The 12250-nt window shown below is 48.9% G+C and overlaps 1 protein-coding gene across 5 annotated transcripts in view; it reads left to right on the top strand.

Moving 5' to 3' along the window:
* The window catches only part of EHBP1L1 (EH domain binding protein 1 like 1), a 39488-nt gene extending 27338 nt beyond the window's left edge, over positions 1 to 12150 (top strand). For all 5 annotated transcript variants that reach the window (XM_083478428.1, XM_083478426.1, XM_083478425.1 and 2 more), the window contains 8 exons: positions 21 to 1292; positions 3908 to 3962; positions 4164 to 4240; positions 7418 to 7538; positions 8605 to 8704; positions 9066 to 9139; positions 9623 to 9737; positions 11280 to 12150. In XM_083478428.1, coding sequence (XP_083334554.1) covers positions 21 to 1292; positions 3908 to 3962; positions 4164 to 4240; positions 7418 to 7538; positions 8605 to 8704; positions 9066 to 9139; positions 9623 to 9737; positions 11280 to 11367 — 1902 coding nt within the window. In that variant the 3' untranslated portion in view covers positions 11368 to 12150. The remainder of the gene's footprint in view (positions 1 to 20; positions 1293 to 3907; positions 3963 to 4163; positions 4241 to 7417; positions 7539 to 8604; positions 8705 to 9065; positions 9140 to 9622; positions 9738 to 11279) is intronic.
* Positions 12151 to 12250: the final 100 nt, after the last annotated feature.

The raw sequence follows: 12250 nt of genomic DNA, 5'->3' as shown, positions 1-12250 counted from the left end.
TTCTCTCCTTCCGTAATCAGGCCTTTGATGGCTTTGCCTCACTGGGGATCTCCCGGGTGATGGACCCTGCCGACATGGTTTTCCTGGCTGTGCCCGACCGGCTAATCGTCATGACATACCTATGCCAAATCCGGGCTTTTTTCACTGGGCAAGAGCTGAACGTGGTGCAGTTTGCCGCCAACAGCAACCAGACCACCTACAAGGTGGGCAAATTTGACACGGACTCGTCTGGCTCCATTGATCCTGCCGACTTCTACTCCCAGCACCTCCACGTTGTCGCCTCCCAGACAGAGCAGCCCGGTGGGTCGGGCGCAGAGGACTCTGGGGTGGCAAATGCGCTCAGCATCATGCCAGAGGAAGGCCAGAAGCCAAAGTTGGAGGATGCTGCCCCTGAGCATTCTCAGAGCGAGGAGAAGGCAGATGCTGCAAAGGATTCTGGGAAGGCAGTTGTGACAGAGGACAAGGTGGCGGAAGCCAACAGTGCTGAGCCACTACAGCCTGTGGAACTAGATCAGGCACCTGAGGTGGTGAACATGGCGGAAGCTGACAAGAAGGGAATTGTCAATGGCGCAGCCGTCAAGCCAGCCGACGAAGCCACACCGGAGCCCCTCAGAACTGTGGACTGTAAAGCTGAGGGTGCGAATTCTGATGAGAAGGCTGTGGCTGAGAGTACCGCAGACACACAGTCTCTTCCCACTAAGGCAGAGGCCTCCCAATCTGATGGGAACACACTTGTTAATGGCACTGCAGCTGATTCAGCCACGGAACGTGGGGCCATTTTTCAGGCCCAAGTGGATTCTAGGACTGAGGCCCCGAAGCCTGGTGCACAAACCGTGGCTAATGGCACTGAGGCCAGTCAAAACCCTGAACGGCAGGAAGAGGTCTCTGCCCTGAGTGATGCTGAGACTGCTGCCTCAAAGCCCGATGGGAAGCTGCTGGCCAATGGGGCTACTCTCGCTCAGGGTGCGGAAGCAGAGGCTTCTGGGACAGAAGCTGCAAGGCCCGAGGGGAAGCTACCCACCAGCAATGGGGAGAAGCTGGTTCCCCCTCCGCGGCTGAAGCGGATTGCGTCGCGGGGCAGCATCGAACGCCCCTTGCAGCGTGCACTGTCCACAGGGAGCCAAGGCCCGGTAGCCCCCCCACGCTCCCACGCTGCCAAGTCCACCTTCGCCCATGTGCGGGATGCAGACCTGGTGAAGAAGCGGCGCTCACGGCTCAAAAGCGAGTCCCTGTCGATGGACGAAGGGGAGCCGGGGAGCCCGGTTGAGGAGCCTGCCAGGCGGCTGGCCATGGTGAGTGGAGCTCCCAGGGAGACACTGGACAAGGTTGCTTGGGCGTGTTGCTGGGTTAATGTTGCATGGCCGCTTTTTATCGTTGCGCTTCTGGTTTTGCTAACCCCTTGCCCTGCTGAACTAAGAGCTTTTATAGCATGGGATGCTTGATCTAGGAGGGTCTAACCTAGGCCTAGCTTTGGACCTGCAACTGCTTCAGATCCAAGCTTTTGGCTTTGAAAAACATGCTGCTGTGGAGAGAGTGCTGCTGGGCACGTGCAGAGTTTCATTTCCATCAGCACAGCCAAAGCTGCCCATTTGGCTTCCAGGTACCATTGAGCTCTGGCACTGGTCTCCTGCTTTTGAAATATGGTGGTTGGGTTTGATGGACAGGTTTCGAGAACTGGGCCTTTTCGGCTGCCTTTTGTAACAGCTGCCACCCTCTTGGAACACTGCTTGGATTTCGTGACTCAAACTGGGTGCATTGTTGGCGTGGTGCTGTCCCGTGTCTTGGAAGTTTAGCTGCGCAGCCTTTGATTCCTTCTAACCCTGGTATTAGGGACCTTGTGGCCCTCCAAATGTTCTTAGACAGCAACTTGTGTCATCATTGGCCATTGGCTGTGCTGACTGGGGCCGATGGGAGTTGCAGTTAGGCAACATCTGGAAGAGCTGCAGGCCTCCCTGTCTCTGCCCTAACCTGATTTTCTGTTCTGTTTCTCATTGGCAAATGGGTTGTTCTGTGTGGTTTTTGCTCTGTCCACAGATGAACTAATAACAGCGTTTGCACTGAAAGCTTAAAATTTTGTGTGCCTCTCACTTTTGAGGTGTCCTGGTGAACTACTAATCATTTTATTAATTAATAAAATAAAAACTTATTTCTCCGTTCTTGGGGTATGCGTGTTTGTGCATGATATCCAGCCATTTTAGATGGCAAAGTGAATTCTGGTCCCACAACTATCAATCTGCTAGGCTTTCAAGTGCCATGAGACTCTCCTTTGTTCTTACTGCTTTAAGCAGTTATGGCTTCCCCACAAAGAATTCTGGGAGCTGTAGTTTGTTAAGGGTAATGAGAGTTGATAAGACAGACACACACACACATTCCGCTCCCAGAGCTACAGTTCCTAGAATAGTTTCACAAACAATTGCTCTTCCCAGGGACCTCGGGGAACTGTAGCTGTGTGAGGGGAATTGGAGTTTTCCTAATGACTCTCAGCACCCTTAACAAACTACAGCTCCCAGAATTCTTTGTGTGGAAGCCATGACTGTTTAAAGTGGCAGTGCATTACTTTAAATTTATGGTGCGAGTGTGGCCAGAATCTGTTTTAGGTATGTCTTGTGCAGGGCTGGCACTGGGGTTGGTATCATGATGCAGCTGCCAAGGCCTACACCCCTGCAGAGGGAAGACTGTCGATTCTCAGAGCCTTTTGGCCCAAAAGGAAATGGGGTGGGGGGAGCCATGCAGAGGCCATCTTGATGGAAACCTGGAGCCAGCACTGATCTTCTGCTTCCCAAGTACGTGCCTTTTATGTGCGCTGCTTCTATGCTTGGTTGCTAATTTTAGTGCAGGCAGCTAGGCTGGATGCACCTGCTGTAGAATAGTCTGCTAGTAATGGGCTGTAGGTCATGTTTTCATCTCCAGTTCAAAAGATCAGGAAGGAGGTAATGGGAAATATACTCACCTCTGGCAGACACCCAGGAGAGCAGCTTCCCGTCAGAGCAGACAGTATCAGGCCAGACGGATAAAGTCTGACCTCTTTCCTTTAATGCCTTCGTCACCTCTCTGCATTTGCAGCTGATCAGGGCCGCTGGCAACACCCCTTCCTGGCTGGTTTCTGCTCAAGGCTTGCTCGCTTGCCAGCCATCTCCATGTTTCCATGTTCTTTTATGAATGTGCCATCGCATGGTGAAAGCATAAAGACCATAGATCTGTCTAGGCGAAAATTCTGACTGAAAACTTTCAATTTCTCACCTCCAGAGATTGCATTAAAACAACTCCTGTCAGTCCCATGGCTGATGGCCGAGGCTTATGGAAGTTGCAGTTCAGCAACGTCTGGAGGGCCAAAGGTTCCCCACCCTCTTAAGGCAATACTAATCTGTTGTTTGTTTAAATCAGGCATTGGCATACTCAGCCCTCCAGATGTTTAGGGACTACAATTCCCATCATCCCTGGCCACTGGTCCTGCTAGCTAGGGATCATGGGAGTTGTAGTCCCTAAACATCTGGAGGGCCGAGTTTGCCCATGCCTGGTTTAAATGTATAAATTAAACACTTGCTCTGGTGCTCTGTAGCAGCTTGGGAGCCTCCAGATATCTTGGACTCAACACCTGCAAGGAGGGCTGGGGCAGATGGGAGTTGTAGTCCAAATCTTCTGGTGCACATCAGGTTTGGGAGGTTGGGGTGCCAACTCATGGTGCCTTCTAGTTGAGACTCCAGGTCTCATCAGCCTAGGCAACGTGGCACATGGCCGCAGGTGATGGGAGCTAGGCTCCCACAACATTGGGGGGGGAGGATGCAGCCTCTTCACTTCTGTCTCCTGACTCTGTTCAACATTTTTCAAAGATGAAAGTTACATGACTCTGTTTGCTTTGCTGAGACCCAATTTCCTCTCTCTCTCTCTCTCTCTCTTCCTCTCCCAGGAGGATGTTAGCGATGGGGGCTCAAGACCCCGACCAAAAGTTCAGCGGCACCCAGGTGAGTTTGGATCCTTGCAGAGTTGGTAGGCTGGAACTAAAGAGGTGGGCAGCTTGCTTTTTCCTCCATCTCCCAAATGTCTCTGAAGGCTCCCCTGCATAAGCAGGTGCTCTGGTCTGAATACCCCTTCTATCTACCCCAGCCCCACAAAAAAACTTGTAATTAGCTCAGACTGGTTATCTTTGCCTCTCTTCTTCACAGCCCCTCCAACTGCTACCTCCCAGGAACTGCCCCAGGACACCAGCCTGAAGATCAGCACCAATGAAGAAGAGATTCTGGTAAGATAATAGGAACAATTGGGCCTCATGAGCTTAGAATCGCTTTTGGAGCAAGATCTGATTTAAAACGAAACTGCCTCATTTGAAAGCAGCCTTTCTCTGATTAGCAGCTGCTTCAGTTGGTAAAAAAGGTGCACCAGAAAAAGGAAGCTAGTCCTCTAAGACCACAGCTTTTATAAAATACACATTTCCCCCCCCCCCAAATAAAGAGGAGACTTTAATCCTAAAATCTGATCCATCTCTGTCCTCATAGGTGTCCCTTTTTGCCTGGCTGGGGGCTCTTTAACAACGGCATGAAAAGCTTGAATAAATGGAGACTGTTTGAAGCTATTATTAACCATTTAGCTAAACATAACTAAATGGAGCCTCCATGTCCTAAGGCAATCTACCTCTGATTTCCCAGATTATGGGGACAAACCGTAGTCAAAATTCAGCTCCTTGTGTCCATGAGCTTCTCAGAAACATTGGGCTGACTACTGCTGATGATAAGTGTCCTGATCTAGATAAAACTTTGGTTTAACTCACCAGAGCGGTCCTCCAGTAATAGGAGGTGGGCAGCATATATTAGACTAGTTTCTTCTTAGCTGCAGTTGTGTTGGACAGCTTATTCCGAATCCTAAGAAACTTGGCTTTAACACTTGACAAGTTTCTAGCTCTTAAGGAAGGTGTCCAAGAGCACAAGTCCCCGCAGGAAATTGCATGGCCTTAGGCCCTTAGGGGAACCACATGACTGCTGTGCTGCACAGGAGGCCGTTTCAGTTCCTACCCAGACCAGCCATGTTCGTAGCAAGTGAGTCATCCAAGTTCCTTTATTGGAAACAGAAACCTCAAAATACCCCATATCTGCCCAAAGATGCTGGTGTGTTGGGGACGTTGCCACCATCTTATGAGGAGGGTTTTTTCCCAGGGGGAGTGGAGACCTTGCTGGGTGGGTGGGTGGCAGCAGAGTTTGGCATCGTGGCACATACAGGCAGCCCCAGGTGGCATATGGCTCTTAGCCAACTTCCATGCCTCCTAGGGGCCTCTTCCCTGCTAATTGGTGCTGGAAGCAGACCAATTGCCTGCCTCCCCCAACCCTCACCAGTTATGGGTGACTATTGTCTACAATGGTTGCATTCTCCCTCCACTGTCGGAGGCAGTTGCTGGGAGTCTCAGGTGGAGAGGAGAGAGCTTTTGCACTCACGTCCTGCTTGCAGACTTCCCATAAGCATCTGGAGAATGCTGTGAGATCAAGTTGCTGGACTAGGGCCACATTCTCACCATATACTTAAAGTGCTGTGATACCACGTTAAACAGGAATGGCTTCCCCTAGCCTAGAGAATCCTGGGAGCTGTAGTTTGTTAAGGGTGCTGAGAGATGTCAGGAGACCCCTATTCCTCTCCTAGAGCTACAGTTGCCAGGATGGTTTAACACTCAATGTCTCTTCATGGGGCCTGCCATCCGATGTCAAAGAGATAAATAGTTATGCAACTTTCCTTTGACACCTGAAGGCAGCCCTGTATCGAGACACTTTTAACATGAGATGTTCTGTTCTGTGATTGTAGTTGCTGCTGCTGCTGTGTTTTTGTATACCCTGTTGGAAGCTGCCCCAGAGTGGCTAGGGCAATCAAATCACATGGGTGGGATACAAAAATTACGTTTGCTCTGTAAGGGTTCTCCTAACAACTCTCAGGCCACTGAAAAAACTACAGTTACCATAATTTTTAGAGGGAAGGTATGACTGTTTTAAAGTGGAATCATAGGGCTTTAAATGTAGGGTATACATGTGGTCTAGATGAGCCTGTTACTTAATCTTGCAAACTTGCTCTTGCATTCTTCTGGTTGCCTCTGGTGTGGGGGGAAATCAATTGCTGATTTCAGGAGCCAGGCTTGTGTGAAATGGCCGTTTAGTTTTAAGATAGCAATTGTTGTTGGTTGGTTGTTCATTACCTGCCACTCATAGCTGTTCTAGAAAGCATATGAGTAACCCAGGAGAGATTTGGGTAGCTAATTTTACTAACCGTGGGATGGGGCTTGTTTTCTAGGCAGTTCATGGTCTCTCCTCTCTTTCTGCGTGTTACCAGAGAAGCGCCTCGTAACCTAGAGGCAAATCTCATGCTTTGCATGCAGAAGGTCACAGATTTAATCCTTGACATTTGAAGGATCTCAGGTTGCAGAGCTGGGAGAGACGCTACCAGTCAAAAGTAACTAATATTGGGCTTGATTGATCAAGGGCTTGCTTTCCTACAAGACTGCTTCATCTGTTACTCATAATGTGCTTTACTGCTCCTTCTTATGAAAATGTCCCAAACCTGCAAAGCCTCTCCTCAAAGAACATAGGAAGAGTCTGCTGGACCAGGCTGGTGCTCCAACTAGTCCAGCATCCTGTTCTCACAGTGGCCAGCCAGTTGCAGGACCCGAGCATGAGAGCCCTCTCCCCTGCTGTGGTTTCCAGCAACTGGCATAGCTGCCTTTAACAGTGGAGACCGAGAACAGCCACCTTGGCTATAATAGCCATTGATAGCCTTCTCCCCCATGAATTTGTCCACTCCTCTCTTGTTTTTTAAATTAGTTCTTATTTTTTTAAAAATACTTGTGTTACAAAACAAACAAGGACAAGTACATATAGCATCTTCTTTTTTGATTCATAGAGTCTTAATGCCATCTGAATTGGTGGCCATCACTGCCTAAATAGTTCTGCACCGACAAAAAAAGTAGATTTTTCAATGAGAATAAGTTGCACCTTCTTCATTTTTCTACAGCTCCTTTAAATTGGCAAAGCACTGAACAGCCTTTGTGTGTGGGGTTTTTTCTGCACACAACCACCCTGTGAGGCTGGCCTCTGCTGTTCCAATTTTAGATTGGGCACCTGAGGCTGAACCAGAATGCAAACTTGCCCAAAGCCACCCGGTGGTAGAGGTGGGACTTTAACAATCAGGTCTCCCAGATCTGAAAGTCACACTCTCACCACTAGGAAGCAGACTGGGATAATCTGCAGGTAACAAAGCGAGTTTGAATGTCCTCTCATATAATGGGTCCTGTTTTCATCTCTAGCAAGGCGTTTTTGCTTTCTGAAATACCATTTCTGTAGGCAACAGTCTAGCTCTTCCCTGCCCCATTCCATGCCCCAGGGTGGCATTCACATCTCCCATCCCAGGACAGACACCACCTCTAATGACTGCTGTGGTTTCACCCTAGAGATTCCAAGACACCAGCCAGTACGTGGTTGCTGAACTCCGGGCTTTGGAGAATGAACAGCGGCAAATTGATGGGCGAGCAGCTGTGGTGGAGAAGGACCTGCGGGGCCTTATGGAATCAGGTAGGAAAACTGGGGATGGGAGCCACAGCTCGGTGGGTAGAGCATCTGCCTTGCATGCAGAAGTTCACTGGTTCTGTTCTTGGCATTGCCAGGTAGGGCTGGGAAAGACCCCCGCCTGAAACTCTGGAGAGGGGGCAACCTCATGGGCGAGAGTGGGCAAGCCTGCAGAGACCTTCCCTGCATTTTGCTGCCTCTGTGCTGAATGCACAATTCTTGCCCGTGCAAAGTACATTCCTGTGATGGGGAGGAAAGTGGGAGGGGGAGAGTAAAGCCTCCCCTTCCTGGGCGCACCTTTCCTGTGTATCTAAATGCCCCTGCTCACCCCAGGCCCCACCCACAGATGTCCAGTGACATGCAACACCCCACAAGCCTCTCAAGCACTCATCCAACCTCACATGTGGCCAGTGCCAGATTTACGTATAAGCTAAACAAGCTACAGCTTAGGGCCCCACTCTCTTGGGGGCCCCAAAATAAAATTAAAGGGGGGGACTGGATGTACATTTCCAAAATATAAGATAAAAAACAAATAAAATAAAACTACACACAGCAACAGTGGCAAATGGCTTTAGTTACCTATTAGGTCCATAAATTACCATATATCATATATTCAACAAAGGACAAAAAACAAAGGACAGCTGGACATATAAAGGGCCCCATTACCTTCAGTAGCTTAGGGCCTCATCAAACCTAAATCCAGCCCTGCATGTGGCCCTTGAGCAGGGACTCATTTCAGCATTGATTGGTGCTGACAGCAAGTCCCTCTAGCACAGCCACAAAAGTGGGCTTGCTATCAGTGCTGATCGGTACTGAAAATAAAGCCCTTTGAAAGTGAAACACTTGCAAGTCCCGCTTAGCATTGAACAGTTGGCAGCATGCTGGTTTTTCCTTTGCAGCCCTGTGTTTTTACACCCTACACATCTGATGTCACATATGGCTTTGAGGGTGGGGCAAGTTGCTCACAATTGTAAAATTCTCGGGAGTGACAAATGTCCACATGTTCCAGATGTTGGGGAAGACAGATCATTAGAGATCCTCACCCTACCTCTCTTCCCCTGATCTACTTCAGGTGCTGACAAACTGAGGGAGGAGGAGCTGATCCAGGAATGGTTCACACTGGTGAATAAAAAGAATGCACTGATCCGACGGCAAGACCAGCTGCAATTGCTGTGAGTGTGGGAGGGGTGGGAGGAGAAAATGGCAGCACTGAAGGGGGCGGGACTTCCTTACTCACTGCTTGATGGAGCATGACGGCTCGCTCATGTGATCCAAGGCCACATCCACCCCATATGTTTAAAGCACTTTAAATAGCCATGGCTTCCCCCAAAGAATCTTGGGAGTTGTAGTTTATTAAGGGTGCCTGGTGTCTTTGGTGCACCTCTGTTCCCCTCACAGAGCTACCATATTGGTTTTACAGCCAGTGTCTCTTTCCCAGGAACTCTGGGAATTGTAATTCTTAGCAGCTACTGCTAAGAGGAGTTACTGGTACATTTTGGGTGTCTGAACGCAGCCTCTTCCTTTCTTCTCCAGGATGGAAGAGCAAGACTTGGAGCGGCGATTTGAACTCCTGAGCCGTGAGCTGAGAGCCATGATGGCTATTGAAGGTGAAGACTTGAAAACCAGGGTGGAGGACAGGGAAAGGGGGCCTGGAGGGGAAGGGGGCCTGGGAGGCTGTGTCAGTGCTTCTCTAGCACGCCCAGTTTGCTGGGCTGTTGTGCCCCCTGGAGCATTTCCTGATTGGGGATGTTGATGAAGTATGGAGTATGGAGAGATCTAGGAAGTTTGGTGGCAGGGCAGGGTGGCAAAACGAAAGTTCTGTTTCAGTGTTCCTTTTTTCTTTCTTTTTTAAAAAAGTTTATTCTGCCATTTATTCTGTACTTGGTTTTTATTCCAGTGTTTTGGTTTTCTCTACTGCTGTTTTCAAAATTGTTCTCTTCAGTCTTCAGATGTTTTAATCGTCCTACAGTGTGTGTGTTGCGTGCCCAGGTTTATTTGCGGTTTTTAATATGTACATCTGTATGTGGCTTTGTATATCTGTGGTTTGGAAGGTGGATCAGCCTTTCTTGCTATGCCTCTCCCCACTCTAGACTGGCTCAAAACAGAAGCTCAACAGCAGCGGGAGCAGCTCCTTCTGGAAGAGCTGGTGTCGCTGGTGAACCAGAGGGACGAGTTGGTGAGAGACTTGGACATCAAAGAGAGGATGTGAGTGGCTCATCTCTTCTTTGGAGTGTGAGGGAAGATGGATGCTGGCAGTTAAAGCACAAGGGGGAAGCTACCTTCCTTCCCACCAGGGACTACAGATGTGTGAGAATGGAAGTTAGGGGTCCTCTGGTATAAGGACTTCTCTGGTGCCTGTTAATCCTCCTGTTTGCAGCCAAAAAGCCTCATTTCCCAAGCTTTCCTAGACTCTGGGCTCCTGATACAAGGACCAGGTCTTTCTGAGCACTCAAGCAACAGCAAAAGCACCAGTGCCTCTGCACATGTGCAGAGTACCTTTCCCCTTTGTAGCCACATTTCCTGATCCAGGAATGGATGAGCGTTGGAATTTTACCTTTTTAGATATTAACCCTTTGGTCTGGATTTGGGGAAAGGGTTGTGGGGGGGGTGTTCGATGACAGTGATGACACATGGGGAGGAGACCTTTATAAATGGGAATACTGTGCAAACACATGCAGACACACACACACACACACACACACACACACACACAAATCCCCATTTCATTTGGCTCCTTGTCCTTGAGGCTCAATACGTAACACTAAATTTTCTCTATTGTCCTTGCCATGTAGCTGCAGAGAGAAACTTGTATTGACAAGAAGAGTTAATATACAGTATTCTTAAAATACTGAGCATATTTTAAAGTATAGAAATGAGAATAGTAAGATAATAGGGGTGATGAGGTACCTGGATATCATGCCAGCTTTTAGAGAGAATCGTTTCATTGAAGTAGGTTGGCTATTGTGTCAGCCTGTGCCCTGCCCTACCCTGCCCCGCCCCACCAGTAAACACTGATGTTCCCATCAAATGTAAACACTGGAGACCAGAGTTTGTTTCTGAATGGAACATCTAAAATAATTTGTTTTAAAAAATCAGGGTGGAGGATGAGAGGGTTTTACAAACTATTAAGGACTGGAGCCTTGATTTTTCCATTGATTTCATGGAACCAATTCTCTTTTGGGTTTTGTTTTTCTTCGAAGCAGGTTGGAGGGGATAAATGTTGTTAGCGAGTGAAGGACAAACGTAATTCCACCCCTCTTGAAACTTCAAGTTCTTGCTCCCTTTCTAAAAACAAAACAAAACACTTGCCTCCCTAGGGAAACATGTCTTTTAAGGTGATGGTTGCCAGTTGAGGAAGGCTAATGTTCAGAAGGATGGCAGTTTGCTGATAAATGGAAGTGGTGCAACGATTAAAAAGTGTGATCCTCTCTGCATCACATTTGCTCAGAAATAAGCGTTTACTGTGTTTAGTGAATGCTGGAAACCACAAGTGGGGAGAGTCGCTGTTGCACTGAGGTCCTGCCTGTCAGTTTCCCATTTGGGGCATCTGATTGGCCACTGTGAGAACAGGATGCTAGACTAGATGGGCCATTGGCCAGCAGGGCTCTTGAAAGGTACTTATGGAGCGGGGGGGGGGGGGCTCAACCAGTTGTTGTCGGTGACGTGGCTCTACTTTCTACCCACTAATGCTGCTTTCCATTGTTGTTCTTCCCCATTTCTGCCTGCCTCCCTCCAACACCACTTTAGAGCTCTGGAAGAGGACGCCCGGTTGGAACGGGGACTGCAGCAGAGACGCCACAAGCTCAGCCGCAAGGAGAAGTGCCGTGTCAGCTGAGATGGGCTGGTGCAATTTGCCTCTTCTCCCCGCACTCCCCCATACATGGGATGGCAGGAGGCACAGCACACGAGAGCACTTCTGCCACTCCAAAGGCAACCCCAGCCCTAAATCCCCACTAGCCATTGGGAGGGCCTCGCCTGCCATGCCACAGCCTTGCTGGAGCACGTCATTGCCCACAGTCCTCTGGGGGGGGGGCGCAGCTGCTTGACTGCTCATGCCAAAGAGGGGTGTGTGTGTTTGTTTGTTTGTTTTCCCCTACTGGGGCAAGGGAGATCGTCCAAACTCTTCTTTCTTTCTCTTACCCTATGTCCATGCCCTCCCCAGAGAAGATGCCACTTTTAAAGGGCAGTGCCCATGTACCCTGGTTTACCTGGAGAGGGAAGAAATCAGCTTTTCAAATTCACACTCTCCAAATTTTAGGAACGATATTTATTTGTGTGTGTGTGTGTGTGTGTGTGTGTGTGTGTGTGATTTTTTTGTGTGTGCACATGCATGTGAGCTGCTCTTTAGGGTTTGAAAACGGGTGCCTCCTCCCCACCTCTGCCGTTTTTACAAAGTTTATTTGGCTCTATTATTATTATTTTTTAATGATCAATGTTTGTTGTTGGTCGATGGTACAAAAGCCACAAAGTGCCTTGAATACTCCTACAGCCATATGTGACAGTGGCCAACGTCCCTCTGCCCCCCCCCCCAGTTTTGCACCTCCCTCTCAGCCCAGTCCCTCCCTGGTTATTTGCACTAAATTTGTACCAGAGTTTGAAATAAATACATCAAAAGACACAAGGTGCGTGAGGAAGGTAGTTTGTGGTGTGTTTGCGATACATACTGGAAATCGTCTGCTGCTTTGTGGCCATTGGCTGAGCTGCCCTTCTGTCACGGA

The sequence above is a fragment of the Podarcis liolepis genome, assembly GCF_965112155.1.
Source record: "Podarcis liolepis genome assembly, chromosome: 15".
NCBI lineage: Eukaryota > Metazoa > Chordata > Lepidosauria > Squamata > Lacertidae > Podarcis > Podarcis liolepis.
Note: the sequence above shows the minus strand (reverse complement) of the source record. Positions and strands in the feature narration are given on the sequence as shown.